Genomic DNA, 25,172 nt, shown 5'->3' with positions numbered 1-25,172 from the left:
CCCATGCGACCTGAAGAGCCACCACGACTTGTGGTGAGAGGCAGAGTTGTGTTTGAGGATGCAGTTGTTGACGTGCTTCCAGTACTACGTCTCTGTCCAGGAAGGCGCAACCTGACCTCGTCGTCACTAGCATCTTCCTCCACCTCCTCTGCTGACCTCATCTCTTGGCTGACTGTGGGTTGACAGTAAGTGGGATCTCCGACCTCATCATCATCACCCTGTGCGTTATCACACCCGTCGTCCTCAGAGCCAACCTGTTCCTGCCCTGACAAAAAACTAAAGTTGTCGCTCCAATCAGGTATTTGAGTCTTATCATCGTCTTCCTCATTGTCTCCACCAACAGGAGTTACAGTTTGGGAATGAGGGTCTACATTATGGTCAGAACCTTCTGCGTCTGGTCCTGGATCCGACTCATAAAGATTCTGGGCATCAGTGCAGATCATTTCCTCGTCTGGATTCACAGAAGCGCTGGAGTCGACCTCTGATTCCCAGGCTATAGTATGAGTAAACAGCTCTGCAGACTCAACCATCTGTTCTACCTCATACTCAGACGGGCAGCTGGAGATTTGGGAGCTGTGAGGAAGCAAGTGCAATTTGGGTGACACCTTTGAGGACTGGAGTATTTGTGATGTTGAAGTTGATGTGGAGGAGAGCCCACTTAAAGGAGCACTTGATATCCGTTGAAGCACCTGCTGTTTTTGTGCCTCATCTGGAATTTGTAGCGATTGGCGTGGCCGTAAGAAAGGGATCTTATCACATTGTCCGCTAAAAGAAGTAGACATTTTAGTTTGGCTGGAAGATGGTCTTTCTTCTGCAGATGTTACTGTTGCTTTAACACCTACCCCACGGACACAACCTTTTTTCCCCTTCCCAACACGCCTATTCCCCTTTCCACCAGCAGCAGGCCTTTTTCCACTCATTTTGGTGGTTAACTAATTCACAACTCTGGAGTTGTTTGCACAAAAAAACAATGGATGGTAACCGAGCAGAGCTGAGTGGCCAAACTGTGGTATTAGGCCAAAACTATTGGCTGGGTTAGATGCAGAAAAAAATTATTTTGAATTTGCAACCTGATGGAGGTCAGTATAGATGGACTAATAGACCAAGTCCCACACACTGCTAGAAGCCCAAATATTTTTTCAGAGCTAGATGCAGAAAAAAATTATTTTTAATTTGCAACCTGATGGAGGTCAGTATAGATGGACTAATAGACCAAGTCCCACACACCGCTAGAAGCCCAACTATTTTTTCAGAGCTAGATGCAGAAAAAAATTATATTCAATTTGCAACCTGCTGGAGGTCAGTATAGAAGGACTAATAGAACAAGTCCCACACACTGCTAGAAGCCCAAATATTTTTTCAGAGCTAAATGAAGAAAAAAATTATTTTTAATTTGCAACCTGATGGAGGTCAGTATAGATGGACTAATAGACCAAGTCCCACACACTGCTAGAAGCCCAAATATTTTTTCAGAGCTAGATGCAGAAAAAAATTATTTTTAATTTGCAACCTGATGGAGGTCAGTATAGATGGACTAATAGACCAAGTCCCACACACCGCTAGAAGCCCAAATATTTTTTCAGAGCTAGATGCAGAAAAAAATTATTTTTAATTTGCAACCTGATGGAGGTCAGTATAGATGGACTAATAGACCAAGTCCCACACACTGCTAGAAGCCCAAATATTTTTTCAGAGCTAGATGCAGAAAAAAATTATTTTTAATTTGCAACCTGATGGAGGTCAGTATAGATGGACTAATAGACCAAGTCCCACACACCGCTAGAAGCCCAAATATTTTTTCAGAGCTAGATGCAGAAAAAAATTATTTTTAATTTGCAACCTGATGGAGGTCAGTATAGATGGACTAATAGACCAAGTCCCACACACTGCTAGAAGTCCAAATATTTTTTCAGAGCTAGATGCAGAAAAAAATTATTTTTAATTTGCAACCTGATGGAGGTCAATATAGATGGACTAATAGACCAAGTCCCACACACCGCTAGAAGCCCAACTATTTTTTCAGAGTTAGATGCAGAAAAAAATTATATTCAATTTGCAACCTGATGGAGGTCAGTATAGAATGACTAATAGAACAAGTCCCACACACTGCTAGAAGCCCAAATATTTTTTCAGAGCTAAATGAAGAAAAAAATTATTTTTAATTTGCAACCTGATGGAGGTCAGTATAGATGGACTAATAGACCAAGTCCCACACACTGCTAGAAGCCCAAATATTTTTTCAGAGCTAGATGCAGAAAAAAATTATTTTTAATTTGCAACCTGATGGAGGTCAGTATAGATGGACTAATAGACCAAGTCCCACACACTGCTAGAAGCCCAAATATTTTTTCAGAGCTAGATGCAGAAAAAAATTATTTTTAATTTGCAACCTGATGGAGGTCAGTATAGATGGACTAATAGACCAAGTCCCACACACTGCTAGAAGCCCAAATATTTTTTCAGAGCTAGATGCAGAAAAAAATTATTTTTAATTTGCAACCTGATGGAGGTCAGTATAGATGGACTAATAGACCAAGTCCCACACACCGCTAGAAGCCCAAATATTTTTTCAGAGCTAGATGCAGAAAAAAATTATTTTTAATTTGCAACCTGATGGAGGTCAGTATAGATGGACTAATAGACCAAGTCCCACACACCGCTAGAAGCCCAAATATTTTTTCAGAGCTAGATGCAGAAAAAAATTATATTCAGTTTGCAACCTGATGGAGGTCAGTATAGATGGACTAATAGAATGATGCTATGCCCAAAAGATTTTACTTCACTAGGTGCAGTAAAAAAATTGGTATTCTATACACAGGTGTTATATCTTGCAACACAGATAGGCTACTCCACTGACTAACACACTCTGCAATAGGCCAAAAAGGATTAGCTTTGCTAGATTCAGCCAAATGCTGTGAAAAAAACTTGCACAGCACTGGCACAGACCTGCCTGGCAAAAACTGATAGGAACTCATGTAACCTAGTCCTGAAAAGGACTCCAATTACAATTAGTCTTTACTCCCACAACCTATCTATTTAAGAGCACAGACCTCCCTGATAAAAGTCGTAGGAAATGCTGTAACCTAGTCCTTAAAAGGACTGCAATCACAACTATTCCCTACTCCCAAGCTATCTGTATATTTGTGCGAAAATTGGCTTGAAATTAACAAGGTATAGCTCACACAGCAACAGCGGTGCCGTCTAACACGCAGCTGCAGCAGTGAGAAAATGGTGGCGACGGGGAAAATGGCTTGGTCTTATAGGGCAAGGACATGTGACATACACTGCCAATGACACATGCCCTTGCTTGTGTGAAAAAAAGCACTTCGCTCCGTGTGTGCGCTGCTGATAGGCTGACAGATTGCACCTCCCCACTGCAAATGCGGGAAAGAGAAAAAAAAATGGAGATCTTCATTGTTCCTGCAGAGATCCATCCCCTGCCCCTCCCCCCACCCCGCTGTACACTCAAACTGCGTATTAACATTAATTTTCATCATTACTGAGAAAAAATCCAGTTATGATTTTGGTGCACGAACAGTTATCGAACATAACCTCGAACAGCCGAATTTTTCTCAAATTGTTCGTGTTCGCCGAACGGCTCGAACACCGCCCAAAACAGCTCGAATTTGAGATTGGCGAACAGTTCGAGTAGAACAACGCTCATCTCTAGTGAGGAGTTGAAGATACGGTTCATCGAAGGCCCTTGTGACTAAATGTTGCCATCTACTGAGCAAGCTGGGTAAGGTCGAACTGGAAGATGAAGGATGCGCTTCTGAGGGGATGAATTTGAAGAGAGCAGAAGGTCAGGTGGTAGCTGTGGCGCAGTTATAAAATATAAAAGGGTGGAACGACAAGGCGGGAAGGCAGTTGGCGCCAACCAGTGAGAGAGGAAGGATGTGTGAGCGGTGCAATGTAGAGGCAGAGCTACCGAGAAGTGGCTGGGGACCGAGACTAGCTGGACATAATGAGTCAAGCACCGAAGACCAGACAACGCCGGTCAAGACCCAAAGACCAGTCTTCACCAGTTGAGATCTGATAACTGGACGCCGCAGGTAAAGCACCGAAGGTCAAACTCTGATCATCATATGGGACCTGACATCAGCCATGGTGACCAAGAGATGAGAGAGAACTGGGCCATTACTTCCAGTATAGATACTCGGTACAGGGTGTGGGCCAGCGCCGTGCAGTGGAATCGATCGGGGCCAGTCAGTACGAGGAACACACATAGAGTATTGAGTATCTGACTTCTAAAGACCTGCGGCTTAGTGGGAAATACCGGTGACCCCCGTTAGTGCCAGTATAATAATCAAGAATGCTTGATGGACTTATTGTAGTGATGGACTTATCGTTGTGAGTGATGCCTGTGAAAGTTAGAGCAGAAGAACAGCGCGTTCATACTGAGAGATAGATAGAATAGAGAATAAGTTATTGAAACTGTTAAATTGTTGTTATTGCCATTACTGCAATTTTTTGTGACTTGACACCCTCTACCCGAATGAATGACTGTTAGCAAAATTTACACCTTCATTTCTGTAGCATCGGCGTCTCTGCCTCCTGCCAGGCAGAGACGCCGTCCCCCTTACTGCCGCGGTCCTACTCCAGCGTCTTCCGGCTTCCCTGCAACTGCTGCGGGTGCACGCAGCTTCCCTGGCCCTATGCTTAGGGCGCACGCACGCTCCCTCCCTCTTAAAGGGGCCAAATGCACCGTCCTAAAAAGTCCCCGGCCAATCACCAGAGGGCTTTCCCTATAAGCGGCACATCCTCCAATATGGAGGTGCCCGTGCAAGGTTGTTGCTTTGTGATTCTTACTTTGCTTCAGCCGCCGGGACCTCTGCAAGTCAGTCCTGTTCGCCAGTCTGATCTTCTGCTCAGTCCGCTAGCCTGTCTTCTCTTCAGCCCGACAGTCTGTCTACAGTCCAGTCCGCCAGTCTGTCTATGAGCTCTGCCCACCTGCTTACCTGGAAGCACCTGCCTGTTACCTGCCATGCCTGCCTGCATACCTGGTAGTACCCGCCTGTTACCTGCCGTGCCTGCCAGCCAGCTTACCTGGAAGCACCAGCCAGCTATCTGTTGTGCCGCCAGCTTGCCTACCCGGAACACTCCCCTGACTATTTGCCTAATCAACCTGCTTGTCTACCCGGACCACTCGTCAGCCTGCCAGCCGACGCTCATCCGCTGTACTGGTCAGTTCCTGCCTTCTGACCCGTGGGAGTCACCTGCTCTCATACAATGTCGGTCCCAGAGTGGCACCTGGTCCCTCTACTCGGTTTCTCCCTGGTTCACGGAGTCGACTGAGCCGCCGTGCGACCTTGGTCGGACCGAGTTGATACTTAGTCACGCCCCTCTGGCCCCTCCTTGCACCGCAGCACAGAGGTTCCACCACCCGGATCCGTAACAATTTCTGTGTTAGAAAAATAAATATCTTAGTTGGTTACTTCCGCCTCATCTCTATCTGCTTGTTGCATCCTAGTAACCTGTTCACATTTGATTCGGGGAACTAATCTGATTACTACATGTGTAGTTTGGAAAGTATTTTTCCCCTAATATGGGGTAATTACCATTAGTGGTTTTGCCTTCCTCTGGTTGAACACGTTAGGTTGTAGGTTGAACTCGATTGACTTGGGTCTTTTTTAAATTCAAACTATCAAACTATGAAATATTTAGACAGGATGATAATTGGAAATTAGCATTTCCTGATTATCAGTCTGCCTAAAAAGGTTGGCAAACATCTGATGAACAAGAAAAAAGCTCATTAGTTTTGAAAAATGATTTTTTAAGAAAGTGTCATGACGTTGTGACCTTTCGCATGTTTGCACGGGGATTTCAGCAAGAGCGGCAGAGATCAAAAGATAGGGCGAGCATCGGACAGATGATGGCGAGTAGCAGAGAGGTGAGCGGTGAAGTTAGTATAAGGATTTTTTTTTTTTACATCTTAGGTTTATTATGCTCTGATGTCTAGGGAGACCCCAGAGTATATTAGGAGACATTCAATTAAAGGAGAATAACATGTCTGTGGATTGAATTACTGGTGAAAATCCGAGCAAATTCAAATTTTACCTGGTTAGTTTATCTCTAATTTAGGTATATTGTACTCCAGCGAGCCCCTTCATTAAGACTGGAATGTGCACTGCCAGGCTAAATGAGCTGACCCCATAGTTTTTCTAAGACATAAAAAGTTTTGAAAGCAACCACTGACTCTGAATTGTAAACATGTTTTATAGTTAACCTTTCCAAACTAGTTTATTTCCAATAATTTTGGCAGTACTAACAATTCAGTGCAGCTTATAGTATCCATACCTTCCCACGGGCCCAAAAGTTATCTACGAAACTCCAGGATCCTATTATAAAATCTGAAACTATCATGTAAGGTTTATAATACTAGTGTCTACTCTTGTGGCACTGAGGGCCATTGGACTCCATTAAGCATTTTGCCCTGGGAATACAAGTGACAATTTTATTTTATAAAGCAAATTCAATTGGGTTCAGTTCTCAGTTGTTTAGTCCCAGTTTGTTGAAACAGGTTGCATCAGCATAGCCATTGTTGATATATTTCTTGGATATGCCACCAATATATGAGAGTTGTAAATTTGACAGCTGCTATTACTGATACCTAAGCACTTTATCTCCTGTCAGTGCTGTTCATCTCTTTTCCAGGCTTTATGGTCATCCTGGTAGGATCAATGGCCAACTGTGTGGCACGTCCTAATGTTCCTTATATATCACTGCTGCCTCTTCCTTACGGCAATCAGAAATTTTGTTAATGCAGGAGCTGTTACCCTTTAGCAAAGACATTTTTTCCTTTCAAAAAATCAGCAACCAGCACATGAAGTCCAACTAAGTGTGTCAGAGTGATCCCACTGTCACGCACAGTGTAAGAAAGACAAAGTGCAACACGAAGGGATGAGGGGAAGGGAGCCCAGACACTAAGGACAGAGGGGGTGGAGACCTCCTACGCTGATCTGATATAACCCTGTCCTTCCCTACCATCCCTATATTGGTTGCTCTCCAGTCGCTGAGCAGGAACCTAAAACCCTGTCTCTCCCTAGAGCTAAGGTCTGGCTAGGTAGCGGGGTGGGGGATGAGACAGACATGGGGGAAGTAGCTTAGCTTGAGTCGATCTTCAGAGAGATTGCACACACGTCTTCTTAGCACCAGAGAGGAATTAAGAACTGCACTTGCTCCAAGCCTTCACAAGGGGTCATGTGAATATCACCTGCCTCCCTATTGTAAAGTGAAGGTATTTATACGCCCAGGCCAGGGTGTTAATTAGCAAGAGGAAGGTAGCCGCTAGGTCCTAGAGTGAGACAGATCTAAGAAGATGTCTTTAATGCCAAATGAAGAGATCTCCTGCAACCAACTGCAAGGCGACTGTCTGTACATCTGACACACCCGTGACACCCACACTCTAAAATCCCATATAAACTGAAACACCCAACAAATGGATTCTTCAGATATAAATAGTTTTATCAAATAAAGTGCAAAAATACAGTCCAGTAAGGGTATATACAGAAAATAGTTCACTTTCAGTGCATACTGCTACATTAAATGGATCCCCAGGAGAAACTCCTACTTCATACATGTCAAACTCTGGCCAGTGGGCCAAATCTGGCCCACAGGGTGGTTTTATTTGGCCCGCAACACCAGAACCACCACCCCTATGTGGTGCCCATAATACTGTATGGAGGACTATGTGGGGCCCATTATTCTATATGAAGGACTATGCCGGCCCATTATTCTGTATGGAGGACTATGTGGGGCTCATTATACTGTATGGAGGACTATGTGGGGCCCATTATTCTGTATGGAGGACTATGTGGGGCCCATTATACTGTATGGAGGACTATGTGGGGCCCATTATTTTGTATGGAGGACTATGTGGGGCCCATTATTCTGTATGGAGGACTACAGTAGTGGCCAAAAGTATTGGCACCCCTGCAATTCTGTCAGATAATACTCAGTTTCTTCCTGAAAATGATTGCAATCACAAATTCTTTGGTATTATTATCTTCATTTAATTTGTCTTCAATGAAAAAACACAAAAAGAATTGTCCTAAAGCCAAATTGGATATAATTCCACACCAAACCTAAAAAAGGGGGTGGACAAAAGTATTGGCACTGTTTGAAAAATCATGTGATGCTTCTCTAATTCGTGTAATTAACAGCACCTGTAACTAACCTGTGGCACATAACAGGTGTTGGCAATAACTAAATCACACTTGCAGCCAGTTAACATGGATAAAAGTTGACTCAACCTCTGTCCTGTGTCCTTGTGTGTACCACATTGAGCATGGAGAAAAGAAAGAAGACCAAAGAACTGTCTGAGGACTTGAGAAACCAAATTGTGAGGAAGCATGAGCAATCTCAAGGCTACAAGTCCATCTCCAAAGACCTGAATGTTCCTGTGTCTTCCGTGCGCAGTGTCATCAAGAAGTTTAAAGCCCATGGCACTGTGGCTAACCTCCCTAGATGTGGACGGAAAAGAAAAATTGACGAGAGATTTCAGCGCAAGATTGTGCGGATGGTGGATAAAGAACCTCGACTAACATCCAAACAAGTTCAAGCTGCCCTCCAGTCCGAGGGTACAACAGTGTCAACCCATATTATCCGTCGGCGTCTGAATGAAAAGGGACTGTATGGTAGGATACCCAGGAAGACCCCACTTCTTACCTCGAGACATAAAAAAGCCAGGCTGGAGTTTGCCAAAACTTACCTGAGAAAGCCTAAAATATTTTGGAAGAATGTTCTCTGGTCAGATGAGACAAAAGTAGAGCTTTTTGGGAAAAAGCATCAACATAGAGTGTACAGGAAAAAAAAAGAGGCATTCAAAGAAAAGAACACGGTCCCTACAGTCAAACATGGGGGAGGTTCCCTGATGTTTTGGGGTTGCTTTGCTGCCTCTGGCACTGGACTGCTTGACCGTGTGCATGGCATTATGAAGTCTGAAGACTACCAACAAATTTTGCAGCATAATGTAGGGCCCAGTGTGAGAAAGCTGGGTCTCCTTCAGAGGTCATGGGTCTTCCAGCAGGACAATGACCCAAAACACACTTCCAAAAGCACTATAAAACGGTTTGAGAGAAAGCACTGGAGACTTCTAAGGTGGCCAGCAATGAGTCCAGACCTGAATCCCATAGAACACCTGTGGAGAGATCTCAAAATGGCAGTTTGGAGAAGGCACCCTTCAAATATCAGGGACCTGGAGCAGTTTGCCAAAGAAGAATGGTCTACAATTCCAGCAGAGCATTGTAAGAAACTCATTGATGGTTACCGGAAGTGGTTGATCGCAGTTATTTTGGTTAAAGGTTGTGCAACCAAGTATTAGGCTGAGGGTGCCATTACTTTTGTCTGGCCCATTTTTGGAGTTTTGTGTGAAATGATCAATGATTTGATCTTTGCTTCATTCTCTTTTGTGTTTTTTCCTTGCAAGCAAATTAAATGAAGATAATAATACCAAAGAATTGACAGAATTGCAGGGGTGCCAATACTTTTGGCCACCACTGTATGTGGGGCCCATTATATTGTATGGAGGACTATGTGAGGCCCATTATTCTGTATGGAGGACTATGCGGGGCCCATTATACTGTATAGAGGACTATGTGGGGCCCATTATTCTGTATGGAGGACTATGTGGGGCCCATTATATTGTATAGAGGACTATGTGGGGCCCATTATTCTGTATGGAGGACAATGTGGGCCCATTATTCTGTATGAAGGACTATGTGGACCCATTATTCTGTATGGAGGACTATGCAGGGCACATTATACTGTATAGAGGACTCTGTGAAGCTCATTGTTCTATATGGAGGACTATGTGGGGCCCATTATATTGTATGGAGGACTATGTGGGGCCCATTATTCTGTATGGAGGACTATGTGAGACCCATTATATGATACGCAGCACTATATGGGGTCATTATTCTGTATGGAGGACTATGTGGGGCCCATTATTTTTATGGAGGACTATGTGGTGCTCATAATACTGTATGGAAGACTATGTGGGGCCCATTATTCTCTATAGAGCTCTATGTGTGGCCCATTATTCTGTATCGAGGACTATGTGGGGCCCATTATACTGTACGGAGGACTATGTGGACCCATTATTCTGTATGGAGGACTATGCGGGGCACATTATACTGTATAGAGGACTATGTGGGGCCCATTGTTCTGTATGGAGGACTATGTGGGGCCCATTATATTGTATGGAGGACTATGTGGGGCCCATTATTCTGTATGGAGGACTATGTGGGGCCCATTATTCTGTATGGAGGACTATGTGTGGCCCATTATTCTGTATGGAGGGCTTTGTGAGACCCATTATACTGTATGGAGGACTATGTGGGGCCCATTATTCTTATGGAGAATTATGTGGTGCCCATAATACTGTATGGAAGACTATGTGGGGCCCATTATTCTGTATAGAGCTCTATGTGGGGTCCATTATTCTGTATGGAGGACTATGTGGGGCCATTATTCTGTATGGAGGACTATATGGGGTCCATTATACTGTATACTGGTTGGCCCCTGACTTTGTCCAAGTTTTTCATTTTGGCCCTCTGTGTGTTTGAGTTTTACATCCTTGTCCTATATGCTGAGACACTGCAGGGAGGAACAGGACACCCGCACACCTGTGCGACGTTTCAGGACTAACCTCCTCCTTCTTTAAGTATATATCCTCGCTGGACTGTACGTTTGCACTTTATTGGATAAAAATGTTTCTATTTGAAGACTACATTTGTTTCAATCTTTAAGACATTTTTTCCTGGCATGGACTCACATTAATGAATGAAAATAATCAAAAGCATTACATTTTTACACAAAAACAAAATGGTAAAGATTAAGTGGACAATTAATTATTGCATTTGCACTTTTTTGTCTTTTGTTGTTGGTATATTTCGCGGGGTTTTACATTTGTGTTTTATTCTTTTAATTTTCAACTTTTTTTAAGGCACCATTCCAGCGTTTTTTTTATTTTAATGCTGGAGTGGTGCTTCAAATCTATGTCCCCTGCCCCCTGTCTAATGCTCACCCTCTGCTGTCTTCATCTGTTATCACCACCGCTCCCGTTGGTCTCTAGCAGTTTGCGACCTGCCAAGTCGCTCCAGTGTTTCATGGAGTGAGTTGGAGGCCACAACTCAAAACAAGTCTGTGAGAGCCTCGTTCTGGCCTCGTTCTGGCCTCGTTCTGGCTCTTATAGACTTGTATTGAGAGATTGTGATTTAGCTTCTGACTTTTAGCCACGTAGAAGCTGCAGTTACAAGATGGCGGATGGGGACCAGAGCGGCAATGAAAAAAGGTGAAGATGCTGGAGGGTGAGTATAAGGCCACGGCCCCACTATCAGTATTTGGTCAGTATTCGGTCAGTAATTTTTCTCAGGAGTGGGAGCCAAAACCAGGAGTGGGTGATAAGTGCAGAATTGGTGACTTGTTTCTATTATACCTTTTCTCTGATTGTGCCTCACCTGGTTTTGGCTCCCACTCCTGAGAAATAATACTGACCAAATATTGATAATGGGGTCGTGGCCTAAGTGTAGGGGCAGGGACCTTAGGTTTAAAGCACCACTCCAGCGGTGAAAAAAAAAACACTGGAGCGGTGCTCTAAGTCTATTTTATTTGTGTTTGCCTGTTTTTTTCATGTTCGTCATTGTGGGCTGAGTTTTTCTAGATATTTTTATCTGTCATTTTTTAAAAAGTCACAATTTTTTATTGCAAATGTACTCCAGTCCCCATTTTATGTACGTCAGAATTTTTTTTTGCTCAAATGTTACGACATGTTTGCAAAACATGCAACTTTTTTGCCCTAAAAAAGTTGAAAAAGAGATAAAGGGCGCAAACGGGCATTTTTAATTGTGCACAAAATTCATGAACCGTGTGCACCCTTTTTGTAAGAATTTGGCACTGAAAACATCAACCTCATCAACATCAAGACAAAAAAAAAAGAAAATTAACTTAAAAAACAAAGCGTAAATTATTAAATCAAGCCCAAAGAACTTTTGTGTAATTTCCTAAGCCTCATGGGCACTTTTGTGCCTGGGCATTTTTCATACGCTATAACTTGAACATATTTTAAACTCTGATCATAGACGATTCCCATAGAGGAGGAATGCAGTGTCAACAAGCACTATGTTCGTGCAGAACTACTTTTTTACCATAAACACAAGGGCAGCCCTACACAGCCGGTGATTTTATTATCGGTGGTATGTCCCATTCTGACAGCGCGCCCTGATGTTTATTTGCATCCATCGGTGAAGCCCTGCCGTGATGCTCTCAGTGTCCGTCTGTATTGAGCACCGCCATCATGAAATAGAAATGCAACATAAATATGATCAATACAAAGGACCCATTCCCCAAAGTCTGGATCATCTGCGAGAGATTGATTGAGAAAGCAGCCTCAAAAGGCATCTACAGTCTCTCACCGCAGAGCCAGATGTTGCTCTTCCTCAGACAGCAGTGATGCCGGCATCAACCTCTCATCCCTGCTGGCATAATGGATCCAACAAGAATTCACACTTCTCTCAAGCGTGTCCCATGAAGCAGCTTAGCCTGGCACGTGCATGTGATCTGCGGCACCTCTTGAGATGTAACATTCAGAAAACACTTTGAAAAACAGGCGCATGATGAAGTGGCTCCTCCTGTGAGCAGATTGTTTTAAGCTACTGTTTATACTAGATGCAGTTTTGCATCCTGTGAATGGAGCGGAAGCTTTGTGACCTTTCTTATGTTCTATATGCAATATTTAAAGACACACATTACAGAATGACAACTTTAATCGTTGTGCATTTTACATTCAACCACATTCTGCAGTGTCTTCAGTCAAAAAGAATAAAAATACTCCCATAAAATTGCAAAAAAAATCATTATGTAAGTCTCAATATTTAATTTTTTTTTATTAAAAAGAATCTGTCACCAGGTTTTTGCTGTCGTACCTGAGAGCAACATGATGTTGGGTCAGATACCCTGATTGCAGTGATGTGTCACTTAGCTTACTAGGTGCAGCAGTTGTGATAAGTCCTCTGAATGCTGAGCTCTGTATAAACCCATTCACACCACTGATTGGCAGCTTTATGTGTACACTGTCCTCTGGCATGAAGGAGGGGGCGGGGTAACACAGAGTACTTGACTAGTAGGCACAAGACACCTAGTCCAGCAATGCTAATCTCCTGCTGATAAAACACTGATTTTATTAAAACAGCAACACACAGCCTAGCAAGTGACACATCACTAGAATCAGGCTTTCTGTCCCTACATCAAGGTTATATAGCAAAAACCTACTGACAGATTCCCTTTAATTACATATTTCGTGATCTTTGTATTTATGAGCAATATGGTTATTAAAGCTTAATGAAATCACTATTGACAAAGAAAAGGCTTCTATTTTAGTTGACACAAAACAGTTAGTTAAAGGGGTTATCCAAAAGTAGGAAAAGGAATTTATTGTTTATGTAATGTAAAATACATCAAGAAATATACTTTATTTTTCAAAACTGTATGGATTAGCCTATTGCAGAGCCTGTGTTGGTGTCTTGGAAATTCTACACTTATTTATTTTACTCACTTATACAGTGCCATTAATTCCACAGCGCTTTACAGACATTATCATCCTTGTCCCCATTGGGGCTCACAATCTACATTCCCTATCAGTATGTCTTTGGAGTGTGGGAGGAAACCCACGCAAACATGGGAAGAACATACAAACTCCTTGCAGATGTTGTCCTTGGTGGGATTTGAACCCAGGACCCCAGTGCTGCAAGGCTACAGTGCTAACCACTGAGCCACCGTGCTGCCATTGTTTCATACACAGAGACTTTCTTCCTTGTTGTTGACAAGTTTAAAGGGGGCAGATGGTCAGACTTGCTTTATTTGCTAAACCAAGGCTACAGTGCTAACCACTGAGCCACCGTGCTGCCATTGTTTCATACACAGAGACTTTCTTCCTTGTTGTTGACAAGTTTAAAGGGGGCAGATGGTCAGACTTGCTTTATTTGCTAAACCAGCCCTTTTCTCTATCACAGGTGATGCTGAGACTGGGGAAGGGGTCTGGCTTAGCTAATGAACTGATCCAGAAAGCCAACAACCTTCAAGCTTCTTTACTCAAGAGTAGGGACAAGTGGACCAGTGGAAGTTTGGGTTATGGTACCCATTATTCCAAAGTTCGTTTCGGGTACCAGACCTGTACCCAAACTTTAACCATAACCCGAACCTGGACTTTTGAACCAGAAAATTCTCTCTCTCTCTCTGCAAAGGACTTCCCCCCAGAACTCCGAACATTGCAACAGACTTCCGGGCAAAGTCCGTGTTCGGCATTTAGCACCGGACAGTAACTGTTCAGTATGAACCACGATCTTTTAAGTTCAGGTCCGCTCATCCCTACTCAAGAGGAAAGAAAGTCTCTGTTACAGTATGGCAATGGAAGTTGATCTTTTAGGACCAGGAGACAGGATCTGAATTAGGAAGATCCAACCAGTTTTGAAAAACAAAGTATATTTGTTCTTTTATTTTACATTTAACAATTTCTAACTTTGTTGGCAATCAAACAGCTCCCTTTAAATTAAAGGAGTTGTCTGGTCCGAATCGATAAGTCAGCAGTCACTTTTGTGTGACTGCAGACTTTTGGATCTCCCCAGGGCACACACTGTGCTCTGTGGGGATTCACTGTTTTCTGACCCCGGACCGGAGGGTATGTGTGCAATATACATACTCCAAACCAGTGCGCGTGGCCTCTCTTCTATACACTTGTAAAGAGCAAGGCCGTGCCCTCTAGTTGGCCACCACCACTGGACAGCCACGTCACTAGAAGGGATGTGGCCTCGCTCTATACAAGTGTATGGAGCGAGTCCACGCCCACTAGACGGGCCCTGGCCTAGAGTATGTATAACTCATATATACCCTACAATCCCGGGCCAGAAACTGGTGAATCCCTGAAGCGCACAGTGCGTGCGCTGGGTGGATTCCTAAGTCTGCAGTCACACAGAGTTATCTATTTGGACCGGACAACCCCTTTAAAAATGAGAACTGGGACAAGACCAGACCGCTGCACATTGCCTCTTGAATAAAACCTAAAGGAGCACTTGGCCTTTTCCAAAATTCCCATACATATGGACAATTTTCCCGTTCTCTTTTCTCCTTTTTTCTTTTTCTAAGGGCTTGTGCAAACAACCGCAAAAATCAGACAAGATAGCACTCATCCCCATGTTATTCTATGGGGCTATGCACGTCTGATTTTTTTTCTTGGACTAAGTGGTCTGAAGAAAAATCGCAGCATGCACGAGTTGTATCTGTGTATCGCACTCACCCATTCTTGTCTATTGGTCCATGGAAAAAAATCGGACCACCCTCGGATGACATGTGAGTGAGGTCCAATTTTCACTGACTGACAGAAGGGAGAAGGTGTAAAAAATTTTTTTCATTTTCCACATCCAAGAAAATCGGATCACACTCTGATCATTGTCTCATCAGAGTCTCATTAAAGTGTGGTTCGCATAATTGAACCGATTTTCTTGAATGAGAGAAAAATGTGTGTGTGATCCTAGACTGATAGTTGCAAATTGGGAAAAAAACCTTGTTCTCATGGGACCTAACATTCAGCTCTGCACCGATCACACGGTCATGGCATGTCATCATGTCATAAAGCTCCTTTGTTTTTTTGCAACTTCAGGATGAAACTAATTTGCTCGCATTGCTCTTTAATCATTTTAGATCCTAAATGTTTGAGAAATGATTGATGTTTTCCAGAGTCATTGACTTATTTTTTGACAACACCCATCATTTACACATTTGCATGCCCAAGCAGAATACAAGCAAAAGCAATTTCTAATTTTATATGTTCTTGGCTATATTGTAATTATGAAACAAAAGAAAAAAACTTTTTTTTTTAACTGCCAAACAATAGATATATTGGAAAATGACTGATAAGAGCATTGCCATTGAGAATTCTGATTAAAACATAAACTGAAAAAGAGGACTAAACGAGTGAGTGGAATCTGCATTCACAAGCTGAAACATTTCAAGATGTCATTTTAGTCTCATCGCCATTCATGTGTCATTTCAATACCTAATATACTGTATATCTGAAAGAAACCATGTGTACTAGATTTAATAAATGTAGTATAATTAAGCCATTGTTAATTCTGTTCACATGAAGCAGATTTCTTGCAGAAATTTCAAAAATCCACCCAATACAACTCAATGATGTTATTCAGCAGTATATGCATGGATTAAAAACTAAGGAAAGAGAAAAAAAAAAGAAGACAAGCGCCCATAGAGTATTATTTTATGATATTTACAGGTGGGAGGTGAAAAACTGCTTACCTGATGGAGTTGTGATTGTCACAGCCCCATTAAAAGCCTGTGTTAGTGCCAGCAGCTGCAAGCTGCCAGCAGATAGACGATTCCCTTCTTCTGCACGCAATAGATAATGAGATGGAGGATATGCTTATGAAGATGACTAGGCTGCTGCAGAAGATGAGAGTTTCCACACTCCAAGGTTGATGCTAGTAGTTTTATTATGCGTTTCTTGCTTGGCCAAGCCCTTTTGTATTTGCAAAAAGGACTCGGTTCGAGCCAGAAACGGGTAATAAAACTACTTGCATCAACCTTGGAGTGTGGAACCTCTCATATTCTGCAGTAATACAGGGCTCAGCATTCAGAAAACTGGTAGATCTGGAGCAAAGAAAATGTGATTTTATCAAAATTACAGCAAGCAGTCCAGACAGTGACACATCACAGGAATCAAGGTTTCTGTTCCTACATCATGCTTCTCTCAGATTTCATAATTATAATCTGGTGACAGATTCCCTTTAACAAAAGAATTCATAATCTCAACATGTAGCTAACATGGCCTCAGTAAGAGACCTAACTATGTTTAATGGACTGACCATGCCATGTCGTTGTTGCTGTGCTATTGGACAGAGGTTACACATGAAGTCGCCATGACTAAGATCTTTTTGATAATTTATAATATACTTGCGCTTGAACAATTGATTGTTCTTCTTAATGATTTATTGTTCTCCGGAATGTCCTGTTATTTCACTCCTGAGTCCCGACACCGCTGGCAAACAGTCACTTTATCCAGAAAGTATAGTTGCAGCCAAATGAGTATGTCCTTGTTTTTCATGAATGGCTCTAGTTCACGGCTGGGAGATTCCATAAAAGAGCAGTTCTCTGCTTTGGCTCATAGAGTAGTGTCCTAAGCAGAGGATCATATCTATGATGTCATATTTTCTGTTGTGATAGTGTAGCAACTCACTCAGGAAACTAGGCAACTCACTAACATTTTGCTGAATGTTAATTTTTTTCCCTAACCCCACATAGTATATGCATTATGGAAAATAGGAAGCAGGTCACTGAAGGATCAGTGAGCTGTCATAAGAGCATACAGATTAATAAGATTCAGAGCAGTAGATAGAGCGCCCCCACAGGCCGCCCCGGAGCACAAGAGTATCATTATCTCCAAATTGAAAGTAAAGATTACACAAGAACCACAGGATGGATTTCATCAACCAAGGTATCATTTTAATCAGTGTAATGTCACCCACCTGACAGTGTATGTAGTTTACTGAGCACAATTCTACTGATAGGTTCGCTTTAAACTACAGCAGTATAGATGGACAATCAAATTAGACTATCACCAGCAGGAAATACCAGCAGGGGAAAGTATATAAAGCTGCAACCGAAAGGTGATAGAGCAGACAAATGTGTAAATGAAAACACCTGTTACCCTTAAATACTGAAGCAAGGATAACAGAAACTAAACACCAGGAGATGCATGACCCCAGATGCATGACATTCTCTAATTAGGCATATGGACAGAGATTGTCTTCATGAGGTACATATTTAAAGGGTAATTGTTGTTTAAATTCTTCATTCAGAAATCAATAGTGCGCATAAAAATAACTTTGTGATATATCTTGTCAGAGAAATCTGCTTCTTTATTCTGCTAGATTGATCTCTCACTCTCAATTCATGGGTAAAATCTGTATTCAACAAAAGACAGATTTTGCCAGTACTGAGATAGGAGATGACAGTTGATGCTTTTAAAAATCTGGCAAACAGTTCTCTTGAAACATCTACTCCATAGAACTTTATGAGCACCAACTGTCATCTTCTATCTCAGTAATTGGAAAGTCTGTATTCACTGTAGACTGATTTTACCTGTGAATTCAAAATTTTGAGACTGAAAGATCAGTCCAGGAGAAGAAAGAAGCAGATTTCTGTAATAAAACATGTGACAAAATTTCTTATTTGCATGTATATTATTGATTTATATAAAAATCAGCTATTCTTTAAGTACATAAAGATTGTTTTTAAGTAACAATTTTATTTTTCATCTAAGCAATATTGTTTAGTTAGTATATGTCTACCCTTACCATAACCACATGCTGGCAAATCCTATGACAGGCTTGACTTCACATCACAAGCATTCAGTGGTTTGTAGACACATATATCATAAACAACTCACAACAGAGTATCACAAAATCACTTTTTTTAAGCTAAGAGTTAATCTCTTACCCCTCAATCTAGGAATGTTAAAACAAGAGGAAATGTAAGAAATGACACATCTGTATATTCTAATTGTTTTACAATGGAAAAAGGGCAGGGGCAAATTATACCAAGCATAAATATCCAATATAAGGAATAATGCGGTGTGTGACCTATAGATAATGAAAATAAAATAGAACATGAGGAGGCTGAGTAATCTGTAATCTTCTCATGAGACAACATTGATTTTCTTCTCTGCATAATATCTGAAATGGAAGATTAATTGCCACCATAACCCTCTTCCCCTTTACCGGTGACAACTGAAGTAGGATGTGCTTTGTCCCTGACACATAAAGAAAAATTGAATTGTCCCAGAAGAGAAAAAGAATAAACTATACAGTGCTGGACCAAAAGAATTACTGCTGACAACATGAATATAGATATTGAGCCTGACATGTGCCCTATAAAAGACTTGTAAAAGACTTTAGAGAGACTAGAATAATATATTGATGATCCAATGAATATATTATTTCTGCCACAATAGTTTTAGCTTGGATCAAGTAATATTACAATAGTTACAGTTCCAAATGTATCCTTTACAGAAAGAAGCATGTAAGGTCTAGAAAATATATAGAAGGGTTGATCAATGAGATTGTCTCATCTTTTCAAATTGATGCCAACTTTGTGATCATCTGATCAATGCAGATCCAACTTCAGATCCCCAGCAATCATATATTGTATCATTGTGAAGCTGTAGCCAGCCATGCATTTCTCCAAGGAATATGGTATTAGTATATACTGTACGTTACAAGGAGGTAACTTTTATGCCCCAGTTCTATTTAGTGTGCTGTCATACATTGAAAAAGTAACCTTAAAAGTACCATAAAGTTTGGTGTTCATAAAATAGTGCCATAGGTTGACTAAGGGCAGGTACAGACGGCCGTAGAGTCTCTCATCCGAGAGGATCCAGTCGATTATGCAAATGACACTCTGATCAAACTCTGATAAGAGTGTGATCAAAGTGTGATCATTGTGGGATCAGAGTTTGATCAGAGTGTGACAATAGTGAGATCTGATTCTCTCAGATGAAGAGAAGATGGAGAAAAAAATTCTCCATCTTTTGCATTGTGTTAGATCATGGAAATCGGACTGCACTCAGATGTCATCCGAGTGCAGTCCAATGTTTTCCAAGGACTCATTGACTTGCATGGCTGAGTGTAATCCAAATATCACATCAAACTCGGGCATGCTGCAATTTATTTCCTCTGACAGACTCTGTCCAAAAAAAAAATCGGACATGTGCATGGCCCCATAGACTAACATGGGGTCTATGATCCGATACTGTTTGTTGGATCGCACCCAGCAAGCAAATACGCTCATCTGCACCTGCCCTTAACAACATTTCCATACATTGCTTTTAATACAAAGCTACACACGACCATACACTGCAGCAATAATATAATGTAACCAATAGCAATGCAAACAATGTGACCAAATGATGTCTTATGCATACATAATTACATACTAATTAAAGTGTAAAAAAAGTTTTAATTAATGGATGTCCTAGACCTGAGGTACTTTCAGCAGGGGAGGCTTATAAGCTGTGTATTGTCTTCAGTATCAGTTATGCTATAACAGTGCTTCGTACTAAATGTGTTTTCAGGGTCTTACTCTGAGGATCTCATCTCCTAAGGGTCTAATCCATTATACATATCATCGCATAAGGGCTTATTCACATGCTGCGATTTTTTTTATTGCATTGTTGTAACGGAAAACTAACTGCGGTTTAAGGCTCTTTCACACGTACTGATATTTCCGGTGCTGAAAAAAACAGTACGGGAGATATCCAAGTTCGTGTGTACGTGTGTGGCATACATGTGGCAACTGTGTGCCGCCCGTGTGGTGCTTCAGGATCACACAAACCAACGCCTGGGAATTAGCGGTACAGTTAGCGCTGTTCCCAGGTCCTGGGTGCTGGAGGTATCTCTCATCATTGTCCCCTGCCTGAGCTGTGATCATCACGAGCAAGGGACAATGTTGAGAGCTGTATTCAGCCCCCGCTGTCTACAACAAGTGTAAAATTAAGAAGAAAATAAAAAACACATTATACTCACCTTTACACCTAAATCCCTGAAGCCATTGTCCCCTGTAAACAAACCAAAAATAAAAAAAACACAATATCACTCACCTGTCCGAATTTGAAATAATCCAGTGTCCCACACTGTAATCCATCTGTGTGACATTTCTTAATCAGCATGAGCGGTGGCTTGAGGTGACCGCACATGCTGATGAGCAGAGGAGAATGACTCGGTGCAGCGAGCGGGCCCCTGAACTGCGCTGAGGTTACGGTGTATATTTTACGTTGCATTTTTTCTGCTAACACTCTGGATTTTGCTGCAGAAAAATCTGCTGCAAATACTCAAAAGTGTGCACATAGCCTAATGGTTTCATCCTGTGCTGATAAATAATTTCTCTAATTCATCTGCTTTTTCTACATTACTGCCCTGCATTGTCATGGCTTCCTGTGCATCTCTATAATAATTTTTATTATTGCTTTGACATGTTATATTTTTTTACTGTTGGCTTAAGAACTAACAGGCAAGTAGTTGCTAACTACTTGCCTGTTGTGCCCGTCACCAATCTCTGCCGGCACAGAGTGGTCACGGACTGCTCCTGACAACAATTCAGCTGCCTCCACTCACATCACATTGACAGAGCAGCGACTTCTCTTTCACTCTGCCTAACTGAGAGGAGAGGGAGCCGATTGTCAATCAGTTGACATTCACGCCCCACGACAGAGCAGCCCAGAAGAAAAAGAGCTGCTCTATTGACGTGGAGCAACTGAATTGCCTCTGTTAGCAACTACCTGCCTGTTAGCTTTTAGGCCCATAGTGAAAAAAGTAAAATAGTCCTCTATAACCCCTTTAATTTATTCTTCAAAGTTTCAGGCAACCCATGAAAATACCACCATGGTGGGATAATAGAAAAATTCAAGGAAAAACTGAATGTTCATAAAGCTTTCCGTGATGGTCGTGGGTTTCCATGTTTAGAACAATACTTTATTGAAATAAATATTTAGAAATTACAAAACTGTTCTAAACTATTAGCAAAATATAAAGACTAAAAATGTTTCACTTTATTTCTTGCAGTCAATTCGAGAAGTGACCGGATATGTCCTTGTGGCTCTTAATCAGTTTGAGTACCTCCCACTGGAGAACCTGCGCATCATTCGTGGAAACAAACTGTACGAAGACCGATATGCTTTAGCCATCTTTCTAAACTACCTGAAGGATGGGAAACATGGGCTTCGGGAGCTTGGTTTAAGAAATCTTACCGGTGAGTCCAATGAAGTATAAATGCAAACATTTCAGGTGCTGTTAACAAGATGTCCTTATAGCGCCTTTATCTCTTTGGCTCGATGTCATTCTGCTATTTCAAGAGACACTGTTGAAACATTAAGTTAAATATAAAAGTGTTGCCTGCAGGCACAATGTCTAACTGCGTAAATCTACAGACACAGTGCCAGCATTTCTCATACAATTCTACAAGACATCAAATTACACAATGATTAGGATGTCCCTGACTGCTCAACGTATTACACCTCACACACAATTATTTCCATTTTTGAGCAGAAGCAATTCTGTAAAAGAATCCAGAACATTTCTGTCAAAAGGAAATGTTAACTATTTTATTATTAAGAAAAATTATGCACGATTATTTGACAACCAGATGACAAATTATTTTCTTTACCCAAAAGCACTTTTCGGAGCTGGAGCTGTATGTCAGATAAAGTGTGAATAGAAATTGTGTATAAGCCGCATTTTGAGTATTTATTATCCCTTTTTCAAAATGCACTTTTCTCTCTTCATGTCTGGCCAAACAAGTCTGACCATCTCTGGTCCTCCTTACCTTCTCATATCATGCAGTCCCACAGACACTAAGAAACTGCAGCTGCATACGTCTACTCTCTGTCTTCTTTTAGTGCATTACTATTGTCAGCGTTTTTAGGGACTGAAGATGTTTCTAAATACGTACAGAATATTAGAATAAATTGTCTTCAAGAACCTGGTTGTGGACTAAAAAGTTGACTTGTACCTGTAACCTTGAAATCCCCAACAAAGTCATGTGAATACTAACAGACCTAGTCCTGATAAATGTTGGCCAAAGTCATGTGAATACTAACAGTTAGATCTTGTCCCGATAAATATTGGCCAAAGTCATGTGAATACTAACAGTTAGACCTTGTCCCGATAAATGTTGGCCAAAGTCATGTGAATACTAACAGTTAGACCTTGTCCCGATAAATGTTGGCCAAAGTCATGTGAATACTAACAGACCTTGTCCCGATAAATGTTGGCCAAAGTCATGTCCCTGGTAGAGCTTTGACTATAATATCGCTGCTTTTTTTACTTTTTATGATGTGCCCCCCAATGAATTTATTCACATTTTCTCTTTTGTAAGTGCTTCATATTTTGCATATCTTGTCAAAAGCACTTACTAAATGTTATAGGTGTGTCCTTTGATTCTGGCATTGGTAAATACTTAGTTGACCCCAGAACAATATTTTATATTCTAAAAAAAACTGATGCCAGAAGCATTCTATTTAACAATGCCCAACAGGCCTTGCAAAGGGAATTTCGGGACAGTTTGTGATGGCTCAGAGTACTATTACTATATAATTTATACTGAGATATTTTGGTTGTCAACAACTTTTTGTGGCAAAAAGGGTACTTTAATTTAGATACCATGTGTTAAATGGGCTCAACAAACCCCCATTAAAAAAATAAAATAAAAATTATATTAGAACATATAACCTACTAATATAGTTCAATTATACCAGGGCCCTTAATCGTCAGGTAGCAGCTCTAATTTCAGAAGTGGTGTCATTTAAAACGAGTGGGATTCAATTCATGATCTCCAGCATGGTCCCCAACTATCATGGGCCTTTATTAGGGATGAGCGGACCCGTGCAAATTTGGGTTCTGGTACCCGACCCAAACTTTATTTCTAAGTTTGGTTTGGGTTACCAGAACTGTACCAATACTTGAATCAGAACCCTAACCCAATTGAAAACAATGGTGACCCAGACTTTTTATCTGGAAAAAAATCTCTCTCTCTCTCCTGGACTTCACCCGGAACTCTGAACTTTGAAACGGACTTCCGGGAGAAGTCTGTATTCGGAGATTAGCAATGGACACTAAGTGGCCGGTACGAACTCCAAACTTTTAACTTCGGGTTCGCTCATCACTAGTTTTTATTAGTATTGGTCTTCTCATATTGTCCAAAAGAACCTTTTGGGCCATTCTTAGGTTCCAAGGCGTTCTGGGTGTCATCCTTGGCATAATTTCAGGTATCTTTTTAATTTAGCATTATCCTAACCCTATTTTATTTCTTTCTCTATGTGTATATATATATATATATATATATATATATATATATATATATATATATATACAGTACAGACCAAAAGTTTGGACACACCTTCTCATTTAAAATTTTTCTGTATTTTCATGACTATGAAAATTGTACATTCACACTGAAGGCATCAAAGCTATGAATTAACACATGTGGAATTATATATTTAGCAAAAAAGTGTGAACCAACTGAAAATATGTCTTATATTCTAGGTTCTTCAAAGTAGCCACCTTTTGCTTTGATGACTGCTTTGCACACTCTTGGCATTCTCTTGATGAGCTTCAAGAGGTAGTCACCAGAAATGGTCTTCCAACAATCTTGAAGGAGTTTCCAGAGATGCTTAGCACTTGTTGGCCCTTTTGCCTTCACTCTGCGGTCCATCCATTCACCTTTTCTGCATCGCACAAAGACACGGTGGTTGGAACCAAAGATCTCAAATTTGGACTCATCAGACCAAAGCACAGATTTCCACTGGTCTAATGTCCATTCCTTGTGTTCTTTAGCCCAAACAAGTCTCTTCTGCTTGTTGCCTGTCCTTAGCAGTGGTTTCCTAGAAGCTATTTTACCATGAAGGCCTGCAGCACAAAGTCTCCTCTTAACAGTTGTTGTAGAGATGTGTCTGCTGCTAGAACTCTGTGTGGCATTGACCTGGTCTCTAATCTGAGCTGCTGTTAACCTGCGATTTCTGAGGCTGGTGATTCGAATAAACTTATCTTCAGAAGCAGAGGTGACTCTTGGTCTTTAGTGATGAGCGAATGTGCTCGCCACTACTCGGTACTCGCCCGAGCATCATGGTGCTCGACAAGCTCGGCGCTCGGCGAGTATTTCTGGGTTGCTCGGGTGGGAACTCGGGTCCCCTCCCTGCATGTTTGGCGCTCTTTAGAGAGCCAATGAACATGCAGGGATTGCCTGCCATGCACCCTTAATGCCGTAGCCATGTTGGTTGTGGGCATTACAGTGATTGGCTGGCCGCACAGCGTCATCAGGTATATATCAGACCTGGCGCCGCCATGCTCGTCACAGTCACTCCGGATCAGACAGTGTAGGGAGATCTGCTGCTGTGTCAGAGAGAGATTTGATTGTGTATTCGGTAGTGTAGGGAGAAAAACCGTACATTACACATATCCATCTTAACAAACAGTGCTTTTGAGGACTAACTAATCCATCTGCAGAGATATCAGGCAGGCAGTGTATATAGGCAGGCAGGCAGTGTATATAGCAGACTGCAGTGCACATAGCACAAGAGGCTCGAGACCAGTTCTGTCGGCTGTTGCTGTTAGATA

At 41.6% G+C, this 25,172-nt stretch overlaps 1 protein-coding gene across 2 annotated transcripts in view; it reads left to right on the top strand.

Moving 5' to 3' along the window:
* The window catches only part of ERBB4 (erb-b2 receptor tyrosine kinase 4), a 1,557,095-nt gene that overhangs the window by 691,023 nt on the left and 840,900 nt on the right, over positions 1–25,172 (top strand). For both annotated transcript variants that reach the window (XM_073646618.1, XM_073646617.1), the window contains exon 3: positions 21,624–21,810. In XM_073646618.1, the coding sequence (XP_073502719.1) occupies positions 21,624–21,810 (187 nt within the window). The remainder of the gene's footprint in view (positions 1–21,623; positions 21,811–25,172) is intronic.

The sequence above is a fragment of the Phyllobates terribilis genome, unplaced genomic scaffold (genome assembly GCF_046119375.1).
Source record: "Phyllobates terribilis strain yellow unplaced genomic scaffold, ASM4611937v1 Scaffold_9__5_contigs__length_417890890, whole genome shotgun sequence".
Lineage (NCBI taxonomy): Eukaryota > Metazoa > Chordata > Amphibia > Anura > Dendrobatidae > Phyllobates > Phyllobates terribilis.
The sequence above is the reverse complement of the archived record's forward strand: the minus strand, read 5'-3'. Positions and strand labels throughout refer to the sequence as shown.